The 13,852-nt window shown below is 48.8% G+C and overlaps 1 protein-coding gene across 3 annotated transcripts in view; it reads left to right on the top strand.

Annotated features, from left to right (window-relative positions):
• The window catches only part of LPIN1 (lipin 1), a 126,120-nt gene that overhangs the window by 85,160 nt on the left and 27,108 nt on the right, over window positions 1-13,852 (top strand). For 2 of the 3 annotated variants that reach the window (XM_059132617.1, XM_059132615.1), the window contains 7 exons: window positions 1,659-1,788; window positions 3,084-3,396; window positions 4,312-4,405; window positions 5,025-5,215; window positions 7,211-7,304; window positions 8,267-8,336; window positions 10,868-10,960. In XM_059132617.1, coding sequence (XP_058988600.1) covers window positions 1,659-1,788; window positions 3,084-3,396; window positions 4,312-4,405; window positions 5,025-5,215; window positions 7,211-7,304; window positions 8,267-8,336; window positions 10,868-10,960 — 985 coding nt within the window. Of the gene's footprint in view, window positions 1-1,658; window positions 1,789-3,083; window positions 3,397-4,311; window positions 4,406-5,024; window positions 5,216-7,210; window positions 7,305-8,266; window positions 8,337-10,652; window positions 10,731-10,867; window positions 10,961-13,852 lie in introns of all 3 variants that reach the window. The other variant, XM_059132616.1, reaches the window with a different exon arrangement.

The raw sequence follows: 13,852 nt of genomic DNA, 5'->3' as shown, positions 1-13,852 counted from the left end.
AGGAGCTGTTGGAGGGGTTGGAGGTTCGGATGCCGCGCTGTGGAGGACAGGAAGCCAGTCACAGTAGACCTTTTCTGTGATGACTCTGGAGACAAATTGGATGCTGGTCACGGTTGTAGGTACATTGGAGGCCATGACGCCCCCTCCGGACCTGGCGCTGATGTCGAATATATAATATGGACATGCTGGTGCCAGGGAGGCAGTGACCCTTTGGAGAAAAGTGTAATTACAGGACTAGAAGGAGCAAGAGAGGTTGGGAGGTGATGGACACCTTACCACCTAGATGTGTGGGCGCGCAGCCTTCCTCCTGTGGGACCACTTCCTATGGGGCGGAAGAGGGGGGGTGTGTCCGTGTGTTGGGAGACATGTCCCATCGTATACGCTCCCACGACACCCTGTCTCAGGGTCCTCCTCCACACATGGTGAAATAGAGCGTGAGGGCCACACTATAGCCACGTACCACGTGGGTGGTTTGGTGGACAGTGGGTACCATGGGCGATGAACCAGCCTCTGAGCCTTTTGGTTTGAAATGGAAGGTAGAGAGAGAGAAAGAGAGAGCGGTGAGTCTCTTTGGTTCAAATGGTCAGACTGAAGAGATATGGGACCAGTTTAGCCATTAAGGGTCCCTGTTGGTTTGATAGGTTCCATCTGTGACTGCTCCTTGTCCTGACAGGAAGCTGTATTCTGTGGGAGTTGACATCTAACTCAGGTTTGTGAGGCCAGGAGGGGACTCAGGAGAGTGTGAGGGCTGTGGAAGAAGGTGCAGAAGGAAAACATGGCGGCTTCATGTAACACCGTTGTCTTGCTCTGGGGGAATTGATGCAGGAGAAGGCAGGGAGAGGTGAAATGGATATATTTTTTCATCCAGATGTTGTTTAGGATACTGTGAGAAGTTTGTAGACAAGGTGATGATTCTGGGCTGGTCACTCTGGCTGGACAGAGGGAAAACTTTGTTCAGGTCTCAAGAGGAGAAATAGGAAACATTATAGAGACAAGAACACAAGTTACAACCACTTAAAAACTGGCCTGAGAATTAAGCCATATGATATGTTGTTACAGAGCAAGCTTTAGCCAACAGGTGGATTTTGAACTATTCCTGGAAGATATTTAATGAAATCTCAACACAGAGGCTCCTGGCGTGTTAGGAAGTTTGAGTTTATGCTTGGCATTTGGAATTTGTGGCAAAATTAGCACGTGATACAGTTTCCCTGTTTTCGAAGCCAGTGCAGATTCATAAACCTTTAAAAATTGAGTATAATGGGTATGTATCTGAGATGGGCAGGACCCCCTTTGCAGCTGAGAGCCGACAGACGCAGTTTGGAAGTTGAGACCACAGGAGTGGGGAGCTCAGGGTGAGGTGGAGAGAGACAGATGGTTTTGAGAGGAGAACACACTTTTCTCTCTTTTCTTCAGTTTTTCCTTTCTAAATGTCTATTCTCATCTTTACTTGGAACTGGGGGGCAGGTTGGGATAGGTTCCCCAAAAGGGGAGCGTCTTCCTCCTGGCTCTGTGTTCTGTGGACCCCTGGTGGCCACAGAGGGGAATGTCATGAAGCTTGCGTGCATTTTCTGGGCTGTTTGAACCATAGAATTCTGGACCAAAAACATCTAAAAAAGTTTCCCTTCCCAGTTTAATCATGGATTTGTGTTTTTCTTAAGTCCTTCAGGTTCTCGACCTTCAACACCTAAAAGCGATTCAGAATTGGTCAATAAGGCCACCGACAGGACGATGCAGAAGAGTAACCTAGAAATGCTCTGGCTTTGGGGAGAATTACCACAAGCGGCAAAGGTAAGCCCCCCCACCCCCATTTCTGCCAAATATCGAAAATAGTTTCCAAAAACATGAAACGCATGATCTTTTCTTTGAAGAAATTTCATTTCATATTCCAGTCTATTAAAAGCATCTTGAATATTTTACAATAACAATTTTTTTTTTAATATTGTAAAGCTTCTAGAAGATGCTACAACTTCTTGTATCCCCAGTAGAGGGTTGTAATATGAATGAGTGAATGAGTAAACATGGAAAGCATTCCTATGGAGAATCCAGATGGGCAACTTTTTGGAGGGAATGTCTGTTCAGGTAGAGCTTTGGGTTCTTTCTTTTTCTGGGTTATATTTAGCTTTCATGGAAAACGCGGATTTCTCTGCCTGTGTGCTGTAGCGCCGACTGAAGCAGCCATCTTTTCAAACTCATGGCATTTGTCACTGGAGAAGTGGCGTGGAAGTGCTAATGCATCACTTCTTCTGGCAAAAGGCTTCCAAGCACAGAGGTGCTGTAGCGTTTTCTTGCTGTGCGAGAAGCTGTGAGTTCGGGTACAGGAGCCGGCACTTTCCCTTTCCCTCCAACCCATAAATTGCATTCTTGTTTTTGACCGGACAAATCTTTTCCGTAACAGGACACTCCTTGGAGAAGTAGAATCAGAAATGTTCATTTCTCACTCAGGCGAACCACCCACTTGTTGACTTAGTTTTGGGGGTAAACTTTATTGAAATAGAGCCCGTGCACAGAGGAAAGCCCACATCGTAGGTGCACAGATTGGCACATGTTCACGCCGTGAATGTGTCCAGAGAGAAGCAGGGCTTACTCAGCCACTGGGAAGCCCCCACTTTTGCAGTTACTGCTCAGCCTGCCCCCCCAGAAGGACAAACTCCCTCTTGCCTTTCACAGCAGAGATTAGCTTGGCGACATTCATTGTGCTGTTGTGTGTAATTGTAATTCCCTTATTGTCGCTGTGCTGCAAACTGCCCGTCCCGCGACTGTCCTGCCCGTCCCGTGCATGGACACTGAGGACTTGAGCCTCTCTTGTTTCTTGGCCTTTCCCGATCCCACGGCCTTCTCAAGGGCCGTTCATGTTTTATATGAAAGTTTGTTCGCTCTGGAACTGGCGTTCTGCTGTTTAGATTCTTTTGGCGGAAGGGAAATCACCAGGTGACGCCCGAGGTTTGACTGTCTCTGCCAAATGGGCAGACGGTTGTGCAGATGTTAATGGGTTCATGGTTTTTCTTCGGTTAACTCCTTTTTTCTCTTTGCCCACGCCCTGACCAACCATTCTGTCTGTCTGTCTCTCTGCCCCTTTGACATAGTCATCTCCACACAAGATGAAAGACTGCAGCCCATTAAACAGTAGAAAAATCTGTGATAAGATACACTTTCAGGCCATCCAGAGTGAGTCTTCAGATGCGTTTAGTGACCAGTCGCCAACCATAGCCAGGCCTCCCGGGCTGCCCATTCCGGAGCCGGGCAAGCCTCCCACGGAGATGCAGTTTGCGAATGAAGAAGACGTTGAGGCCTTGGGGGCAGCAGCCCCGCCTCTGCCTACGATCGAAGAACCTAAACCCCTCTCTGCCAGCGTAGCCCCGACAACAAGCAAGATGGATTCTCCGTCCAGGAAAAAAGGTGGGAAGGCTGGCGGGTCGCAGCAGATGGGGGGCTCTGCACGTTCCCAGTCCTTCCCTCCGAAGGCCTGAGGATGTCAATGGGGAAGCTGGACCGGGACAGCTTTCCGCTGAAGATGTCATCAGAATTTAGTTATACAGTCAGACAGAAGGAGCCCTTGGGGTGGTGTCACAAGCCCCTTCACTCTCTAGATCGGGGTGCTGGCATCCCGAGAGGTGAAGTCTTGGGGCTCCAGAGGAAGCCGATTGTTGAGCTAGTCCTGGTCTCCTAACCCCCTGCCCCTCAGTTTCTGTCAGCACCTTGCCCGGTTTTAATTTCTGCATGATACGGGTCACTGTTTGCGAGGGTCACTTGTTTGTATCTGTGTTTGCTGGGAGCTCCCGTACTAGAACGTGCGTGCTCTGTGGGGTCAAGAACCATTTGGCCTGCTTTGCCTGTTTCCTCTGTGCTCAGAATAGTCTTGCTCTGAACTGCTGGTTGAGTACCCGCCTGGTCACCCGGCAGGAGGGATGACGTCAAGCCTGTCCTGTTGACCACGTGGTTAACCACGTGGTGCGCTTTTCTAGATTTCTATCAACCAGTGACGTCATTCTCTGGCAGAAGGAAATAGGAAGTCCATGGTCGTGGTGTGCAGTGACTGTGGATGCACCGTGTGGGCCCCCGGGCCTGGGACTGTGCATCCCAGGACGTGTTTAACGAAAGCCTTCCTCACTGAATGATGGTGGCGATGGCTTCAGTAGACCGAGTGCTCAGGACTCATCAGGCCCTTCACAGCTGGGGGTGTCGCTCAGCAGCGTTGCGTGACTCGGTCACGCACACTTCGGAGCAAACGTGCATTATGCTTCAGTGCTTTCTGGAGCTGCTCGGAAGTCCGTGGAGGACCAGGGCTCTGACCTGACCCCTTTGCTCTTCCAGACAAACGAAGCAGGCATCTGGGGGCTGACGGCGTCTACTTGGATGACCTCACAGATATGGACCCTGAAGTGGCTGCCCTGTATTTTCCCAAAAAGTAAAATTTCTTTTTATTCTTTGTATCATTTTCTGTGTTTGTCTGTGTGAGTCTGGTTCCCCCCACCCTTACATGTGATTGGAAAGTGAGTAAGAAAAGGGAGGCTCCGATTCTCCTGTGAAAATCTACCAGTAAATAACGGACTTTCTCTGGAGTCCCGTGTGGATAGTTCTGTGTGGCTGGCTTCCCACCTCCTGAACAGGAATGAAGGCACGAGGCTGGCTCCTGTGGGGACACCGCGGTCGTGTTGTGAGGGGGCACGAGGCGGTGACCCGTCACCCAAATCAGTGGCTAAAAGGGGGCAGGTGCACAGCCCTCTCCGTCCCGAGGAGAGATTCTCCCGTGGCCTCTGAGACCCCTGTTCCGTTTTGTGATGTGCAGGGAGGGCTGGCTCCTCGGAGGGTGTAGCAGAGATCTGTGGCCTCTGAGGACAGTGTGCTTTCTCTGCCGTTCCTTTCACGTAGGCTCGGGAGGGGACACAGGGAGGACAATAGGCTAAAATAATTGTCTCTCCCCAAGTAGTTGGTTTCACTTGTCCGTCTTTGTCCCGGTCCTGAGATGACCTCCTTTGCGACTCCGCGGGCCAGCGCGATGTCACCTCTCCTCTTCCTCCTCCCAGCGGGGATCCTTCCGGGCTCCCCAAACACACCAGCGACAACGGAGCCCGGTCAGCCAACCAGTCCCCGCAGTCCGTGGGCAGCTCTGGCATCGACAGCGGCGTGGAGAGCACCTCGGACAGCCTGAGGGACCTGCCGTCCATCGCCATCTCCCTGTGCGGGGGCCTCAGCGACAACCGGGAGATAACCAAAGGTACTGCCCGGAGCCTGGCCCTGGCGCCGGTCTTTGAGCCACAAGCGCCCTCTCGTGGCCAGCGGCCAGAACGTCTGAAAGCTCGGGCTTCTCTGTTGAAAGTGGCTTTTCACTTGGCTGGTTCCCCAGAGCACAGATGATTCGCTGTAGCTCACGGGCCTTATGCTTCTGTTGGTCACACACGGCTTCGGGGCCACTTGTCGTCGGGCGTGTTTGCTGAGCACCTGTGTATGTCTCCCTGCCTTGTGCCCGCCCTGCAGTGGTGCCCTCTGGGAGCCCGCAGCCCAGGGGGAATGTCGGGGTCACGGAGTCACAGGGCACTGGAAGTGTGTAGAAAGGCTGTGGGGTCTTGGGGAGGGAGAGATGTCTGGATCTGAGCACATTCAGGGGCGCTTGCCAGCTGGATCTCCGGGGTGCTCATAGGCTTGGCGTACGTGGTGAATTAATTCATGGTGTCCATCAGATTCAGAACCGTGGTTTCCCAGTGTCTCGTGACAGCTAGGTGGTGAGGTGGTCCTAAGACCCCCAGCGGATGCATCAGCTGTCACCAACTGACGAACCCTTCGAGTGGCATTAGAGGCCCCGAGTGTCGCTCTCTTGTCCCTCTACCACTGCCTCCACTTACACTGTTCTCTCTTTTTCGTCAGCCCCCCTCCCCCCACCATGGTCTGTTTTTCTAGTGGGGAAGGGGTGAGGCAGTGCACTTCACCCCCTCACCACCCCTTCCCTTCCTGCCCTGAGCTGCCATCCTAGACTCCTGTCTCTATCCCGGAGTCCCCGCAGGGCTCCGTGAAGTTCTCACACAAAGGCTGGGGCTCCTTGCTCTGGAACCTGAACTAGCTAATCCATCCCCCTGGAGCTGAACTGAAATGCATAGTTCAATGTGCTCCAGCTGGTTTAGTCCCTCACAAGAAGTCTTTCGAAGACCTCCTCCCCTGTAATAGCCACGTCACGTGTGCGTATCTCTAGCACCAGCCACTGTGGGGCCTTGAAGAGGTGCGAGGGGCTGGTGTCCCATGGCACCCGCTCTCCTGTACACTCGCACTGAGTGTCCTTCCAGGGCTCTGCTCAGATGAGGCCAGAAGCCCGTGAGCAGGAGCCCCTGAGGAGAGCACCTAGCGGCATGAATTCGGGTTCCAGAGGTATCTGTCGTGGCCAGGCTGGGTCAGCCTCTTGACCAACGGGTCTCTTCCTGCTGGACAGGTCTGGGATCTCCTGGGTCTTGGTTCTGTTCAGGGTCTATAGGACCCCCCCTCCCCCCTGGGGAAGGAATGGGGACAGATTAGTGACAGAGAGGTGGTCAGAGCCCACATCAGGGCTCAAGCCAGGGCCAGCTGAGTGGGGGACATTGAGTGGAGGCCAGAGCTCATCACAGAAGCTAGAATCAGGGCTGAGGCCTTCCTTCCTCCCAGAACGTGGTGGGGTTGGCTCAGCAGGTCAGGCCTCATGCTGTCTTCCGCTCTTCCTCCATGTGACAGTGATCAGCACCTCGCCCACTGACATCGAGCGAATTCTTGCTTTAGGCTGGACATTGGCTTCCTAGCCTCACAGCCGCCAAAGAAGCGGGCGTGGTTCTTGATCCGCATGTTACAGATGAGGAAGCTGAGGCTTGAGGGAATTAAGTACTTGCTCCGCATAGGCTTACACGGGTAAAAGTGACTGAAACTGGGTAGCCTGGTTTCCGAGCCTCCTTACCAGTCACCTGCTTCTGGAGATACGTGGGGAAACTGGATTTTCCACACGCCTGCTCCCCGCCTCGCTGCCGGGGCATACGCTTGCCCCACAGCCTCGGACGCCCCCGGCCGCCCCCATTTCTGCACAGACGCTGCCCCCAAACTCAGGCCCCTTTATAAACGCATTTGAAGGATTGTCTACGCAGCTGGAATGTGTCGGCTCCGAGACGGCACTTGTGAACTAGCAAGGGAAACGTAAGCCTGTTTTTCTGAACAAGATATTCCTTCTGTTTTCTCCTTATTCCTGCGATCTCTTTCACAGATGCATTTCTGGAGCAAGCCGTGTCGTATCAACAGTTTGTGGACAACCCGTCTCTGATCGATGACCCCAATCTCGTGGTGAAGATCGGGAATAAGTAGGTTCCTCTTGGAAGTCATTTTGGCCGTCTCACAGTACGGTTTGCATTTCAGTTTTTCAAAAGCAAAGATCCAGACAATAGACCTTAGAAATACGTAAGGTGAAGTCTTTGTTAAAATTTATTATTACCTCTTCACCGTAGGCAAAGCACTGTGTTGTTCTATAGCTGGTAGGTTGGTATAAGTGTCAATCTTGCGGGTTTTAATACTCACCCGTACTGGATTTTTAAAAGATTTATTTGTTTATTTTAGAGAGAGAGAGAGAGAGCGAGAGAGCGAGCATGAGCAGAGGGGGACAGAGGGAGGGGGAGAGACAAGCAGACTCGTGGCTGAGTGCAGAGCCCGAGGTGGGGCTCGAGCTCATGACCCTAGATCATGTTGAGCCAAAACCAAGCGTGTAGGGCGTGTAGCTGACTATGCCACCCTGGCGCCCCCGGACTAGGTTTTGTACCGGAAAGTATCTAGTCTCAGCCCTTGGCCTCTGAGCCTCAGGCCCACATCGTCCACGGGCGTTCGCAGCACAGACTGCTTAGCTACCCGTGAAAGCTTTGGTGTCTGAGGTCAGGGACTGTGCAGGTGTTTTTGTAGCAAACTTTTCTTCCCGAGAGGAAGTCAGGTGTTTAGGTCCTAACTTGGGGTACCTAGCTGCCATTTCCACGAAGTGTGGCAGGAAATGCCCTCGGCACGTCGGTGGCTGGATAGCCGGGGAGCTCGGGCTCACCTCCAGCTGGCCGCGGGCTCCCACCGCCTCCACTGGTCTCCGCTTGGCCCCCAAGAGTGGCTGCTGAGGCGTTGGCAGGGTGCGAGGCAAATGGGGAAGGCCGGCTGTTGGCCACAGTCTTGGGCTCATTACGGACCCAGCTGGGGTTCCAGAGCTTTCCTAGACTGTGTCTGGTGACACTAGGAAGATTTTTCAGTCCGAGCCACGGTCTTTGACATCTGTTTCATTTTCCCACGTCAGATATTATAACTGGACGACAGCAGCGCCTTTGCTCCTGGCAATGCAGGCCTTCCAGAAACCTTTGCCAAAGGTGAGCTTGACCACGAGTTGGAAGAGGTGGCACTATCATGGGTAGACGACGCTGGGCGGCTGGAATTTAACTTCGACTTTAGAAGCAAAAGTTAATTACATGGTTTTCTTTTGATGTTCATGACCATCGAGGTCAGGAGTTTAGAACCCGCCTCGCTTGCACCCTGAATGTCCTTCCCCTTCCTGCTGCTCATCAGGGCAAAACTTCCCGACTGGGGCAGCGCCGGATCGCATCCTGCCTCCTCCGGGTTCCTTTCCTGACACCTGCTGTGCTCAGGACGTCAACGCAATAGAAATGCCCTTTAGCTTGCAGGGGTTTAGCTCACAGAAGATGGGCGCATGGCTCCTTAGCTGAGGCTTTGTGGTACTCACTCTGAATCTTTTTACAAGCTGTCAGTAGGTCTTTGACTCTGTTTGTGGTGTTTTTAATGTAGAATTAGTTTTAAGTATAGAATTTGTCCATCCTTTAAGGCTGTTGGATCTCGTATTATACTTAGAATGGCCCTACTTCCCCATTTCCGAAACTTATGAAAATATGCCAGCTTTTCCCCTAGTACTTTCTTTTTTCCCTTTTTTATGTAGGCTCCATGCCCAGTGTGGAGCCCAGTGCGGGCCTTGAACTCACAGCCCTGAGATCAAGACCTAAGTGGAGATGAAGGGTCGGATGTTTAACCCCCTGAATCACCCAGGCACCCCTCCCCAGCACTTTCTTAAATGTCTGATCTGTCTCGATTTTATTTTGTGAGTGAGTGAGCTATCAGGAGCTCAATCAGTTTGTTTCCAGCTGGTTATGAATCAGGAAGCTCTGTAGGAAACAGAATGACTATGAGTAGCTTGAATAACAGCCTTTTTCATCTGACGTCGTAAGAATCTTTGAGGTTGGTAGTTTCAGGGTCAGCTTCTCCATGACTGTTTTGCCTTTCCCTTTATGATCTCAAGGTCACTGTCCCCAACTTCTTCCTCTCAAACAGCCTTACCCCTATAGGAAGGGTAGGGACTGGCTTCTCACGTTTCATTGGCTGCAACTTGGTCACATGATCACCTCCAAGCCACTTGCTGGCAGAACAGTGGACGATCGGGAATGGGGTAGACCAAGCGAGGTCAGAACCTGTGGCGCCCGATTCTTGAACAGTTTCCAACGTGCTGGCGAGAAAGGAAGGGGATGATGTGCCCAGGGAGGCAAGTAACCGGGTCCGGCATAGCTTCCTCATTATCTCAGTACCTTTTGCTAGATAACGTCCCCCCGCCCCAATATGCAGTTAGAGCTACAGCGTGTATGATTATTTCTTTATGGATTTAGTCTCCTTTCTGGATGTTGTCTTCTGTCCATGTATATGTTTACTCATGTACCAAAATGCATTCTTTTAATTATGATAGCTTTTCAATTTTAATATGTAGTAAGGCTTGTACCAACTTGATAATATTCGTCTGTCTGAATTTTCTTGGCAGCTTTTGTTTTATAAATGAACTTTAGAATCGCTTTGTCTAGGTATGGAAATAATCCTGCTAGTTTTTTTTTTTTCTAATTGCGGTTTTGTTACATTTATGGATGAGTTTAGGAGGAATAGGGTAATACACACCTGTCTGCGTTATCCTCTTTGCCAATAGTGTTCTCATGGTTTGCTTTTCCGTGAATTCAGTTTCTTTTGTATCAAGTAGAGACTTTTAAATGCTAAAAAGAAGCACACCGATGGGGGGAAATATGTGAATTTTTTTTTTTTTTTTAATCTCTCACTTTATCTGAATCCTGTTTGGTCGAAAGACATAAATTGCTTTTGTTACTAGAAGGAGACGGTGGTGGTGGGGGGGGGAGTGGGCGGGGAGTCCGCTCCTCAATCTGGGAAGCGAGGCGGGAGAGGAGATACTGTGTACTTGGTGTTGGAATTCTCGAGATAGAGGTTTTCTTCTTGGGCAGTGCTTAGAAAATTATTAATTAATATTTAATCTTCCTTCATTAAACTTTCATTTCTTTAGGGCGAGAGTATGAGTTTTCTTTTTAATACTTGAGGTTTTAACCCAAATTGCATCTACTAAGGTTCAGTTTGTCTCAATTTGGCATTTTCCATTTACTAAAGAGATCTTGTGCATTTTACTCTTTGTTTAAAATGTTTTACCCTATACTCTGTATTAATCATTTCATTTTTTAATTTTATAATCATCATACTGAGAGAATAACAGTAGCTTAACCAGTAAATCACTTTAATTTGGAAACCTTTGGTCTTAACTAATCACTAATGATTGTCAATGCTTTCTTTTTCTGTTGTTGTCGTGTTGTATTTTATTTGTTGTTTGTTTATTCCTTTAACATCTTCTTAAGTCTTCATGCTTAAGTTATCTTCATGTAATTTTGGACGCCATTAGGTTTTGCTTCTCGAAAATTTTTAGTCCACAAATAGTATGTTGTGTTTTCTCTGATTTTTTTTTTTTTTTTTTAAATCTTACTTTAATTTGCATGTGTGTGTCTTTTGGTTTGGATGTGCTAAGTTATCTTTTTTTGGTTCCATTATTTATGTTACCATCCATTTAAAACAGGCCACTGTGGAATCTATCATGAGGGATAAGATGCCCAGAAAGGGAGGAAGATGGTGGTTTTCATGGAGGGGAAGAAATACCACAATCAAAGAGGTAAGCATGGAAGACAAAAGGGCGTTTCTACTGGGCTCAGCCAATTTGGGCATTTGTGTAGTGAAGTGTGTTTTCATGCCTGTACATCAGAGAAGGAAACACAAACCATCATAGTGAGTGTTCATAGGCCGCTCTGCCACGAGGCAGGGGCAGCCCTCCCAGAATGCAGGGAAGGTACGGGGGAGGGGACGCGTGGCTTCACCTCCTGACCCTGGTACCTGGCTGGGAGCCCGAGGCCAGGTCGCCACTCCTCTGGAATTTCTTCGTCTGTCAAAAGAAGGGATTCAATCTGATAGTTTAATTTTCTTTTTTAAGTCAAGTGCCTTTTTGCTGCTTGTAAGTATAACTGTAATGAGGTAATTCTTGGAGCGGTAGACCAATTCTCATCAGTCCTTTCACTTAGATGGTGTCTCTAAATACGTGGGACTTTGCTGTCGGCATCTGTAGATGCCTGTGCTCTTTGCCAGACCTGTCAGCCTCTCCATCCGCTTCTTGAAGCCCTTTTCTTGCTTGACTTCCACGGCCCTGTGTCCTCCTGGTACTCTTGCTCCTGAGGCTGGCCTCACCCTGGCTCTGCCCCCACAAGCGGGGTTACTGAGGGTTGTCCTAGGGTCTTTTCTTCTGCTTGGACCGCCTGCCTTTCCCTAGGCAGCCCTACTCACACCCCTGTTTGACTTCCAAACCGGACATTCTTTTGTACTTCACATGCATTTCTCAATTAGCCAACCCTGGGGACGTCTCCATGCGAATCCTTCAAGATACCTGAAACTGGGTCATTTCCAAGAGTGAACTCATGGTTTTCTTGTGAATTCTTCCTTTGTTGGACCATAGTCAGAAGGACTATGTGGAAGGACGTCCACAGGCTAGACATTTCCTTTTTTTTCATTTCCTGAATTCAGTTCATCACCACATCCTAGCAGTTTACCATCTTAAATATCTCTCAGTTGTACCCATCACTGTCCAGTACTACTCCCCCAAATGTCGGCTAGTACCGTCTGTCCCAGGATTGCTTTTCATGGTCAACTGTCTCTTCTTGCCCTCTCTTCTTCAGCCACTATGATGTAGTCACATTGGTCAACTAGGATACTGGGTCCAATTTATGTTATTCCTTCCTTAAAGCTTCTGGGTTCCCAGGGCGCTCATAATTAAGACCAGTATCCTTAGCATGTTTCACCGTGTTTGTGTTTAGCCCTTTTTGTCCATGTCCCCCTGCCCTCCCTGTTTTAGCGTCACTGGCTAAACATGCACTCTACCCCAGGACTTTTGCATGTGCCTTTTCCTCTGCGGGGTCTTCCCAGGACCCCTTCACCACCCCCTTCACTTAATTAACTAGCATCTCAAAAGACTCTTTCTCAGCAGATTAGTCTGGGCTGCTGTTCTCTGTTCTCATAGTCCTGCCCGTGAACTTTGCCTTCATACATTTTTGTCAGTGTTTGTAATTGTACACACATTAGTGTGACTGATCAACATCTCTTTCTCCTCCACGTCCTAAACTCCAGGAAGATGGAGACCATGTCTGGCTCTGATCCCTGGATATCCCTGGGGCCCATACTGGATACAGAAGAGGGGTTTGGTGACTATTTGAGGGAATGCCGTTACTTTTGGAATAGAGTGTAAAGAAACCCCAAGGACAGCAATCAAGTTGGTTGTTATAATACAGAAATGCCAGTGACCTCACTGAATTTATTCCATGAGTTCCAAAGGAAAAAGTCTGTTGGAAGAGTTTTATCGAGATAAAATTGTTCTTTGACATTTTCTTAACGTTCATAAGTTTTGTTGATTATCCCATTATCTTCAAGAGATATAACAAGTTAGCGCAAACATATGATTTACTTTAGGTGACTTAAAACATGAAGGGTCTTCTAGTTCCCTTACTAGAGAGTAGAATGTTCTAGAACTTAGGCAGAGGGCTATTTCCTATTTCAAAGGCCTGTGTATTGTAGAGTAGTCCCATTGTCACCAGTCTGGATTAAGGGGATTACCAGCATGAAGGAACAGTTATGAAATTAAACATTTCTTAAAAAAACTGAAATACATTTATTTCAGATAGATAGATAGATATATTTGAACTCATCTATTAAAGAATTATTGAGAGCGGTAGTTAGTAGATTGTAGGTAGTTAGTAGTTAGTAGGTAGGTAGTTTGTGCTTATTCTGGGTTAAGATGGTTATGCTGATACATTATTTATTTTGCTCATTTTCTATATTAACATTGAAAACATTAACCTACCTCCTGACCAAATGATCCCAAGTAATGGGATTTAACTGTATACGCTTTGTCCTTGGCTGATTCTGTCTGATGACTTCCCATGAAGTCTGTGGGGCCAGTGGGTGTCTTCTCCTCCCTGGCCTGCTGTGGTCCAGGCTCTGTGTGTAGGTGCAGGTGCAGCTTCTCTGTGGTCCTCCCAACAGCGTTAGGAGATGGATGTTATCACCCGCTTTTTACAGGTGAGGAGACAAGGCCTCTGGAAGGTTCCAGGGCATGCCCAAGCTTCCCAAGTGGGAGAAGCAGAACTGAGCCCAGATCTCGTAGATTTCCAGAGCTCTTCCCAGTACAGTGAAGGAGCATTTTCTATTAAGAGTGTGTGGCGTTGAAAAAGAGAGAAGGCATCTACATTTTCCCAAGCAAAATATGGTGTGAAAATATTTTTGAGCATTTCTATCAGCAATTATAAGAAAATATTTTGAAAATATTCGGGTATCCAGGCAGCCCTCGATAAAGCATTTGCATAAGCTCCAGTGATTATGAAGTTTGGTTTGGTGCCACAAACACTTATGGAAAACAGACTCATTTCTGTCAAAAAAATTTTCTCAGCTTAATTGAACACTTCCAAGCAAAGGAGTAACTGGGACCTGCCGTGCCTGGGGCGTGTAACATTGGGGACGGCATTTG

This window comes from Mustela lutreola, chromosome 9 (genome assembly GCF_030435805.1).
Source record: "Mustela lutreola isolate mMusLut2 chromosome 9, mMusLut2.pri, whole genome shotgun sequence".
Classification (NCBI taxonomy): domain Eukaryota; kingdom Metazoa; phylum Chordata; class Mammalia; order Carnivora; family Mustelidae; genus Mustela; species Mustela lutreola.
This window is presented reverse-complemented; position numbering and strand designations above follow the sequence as displayed.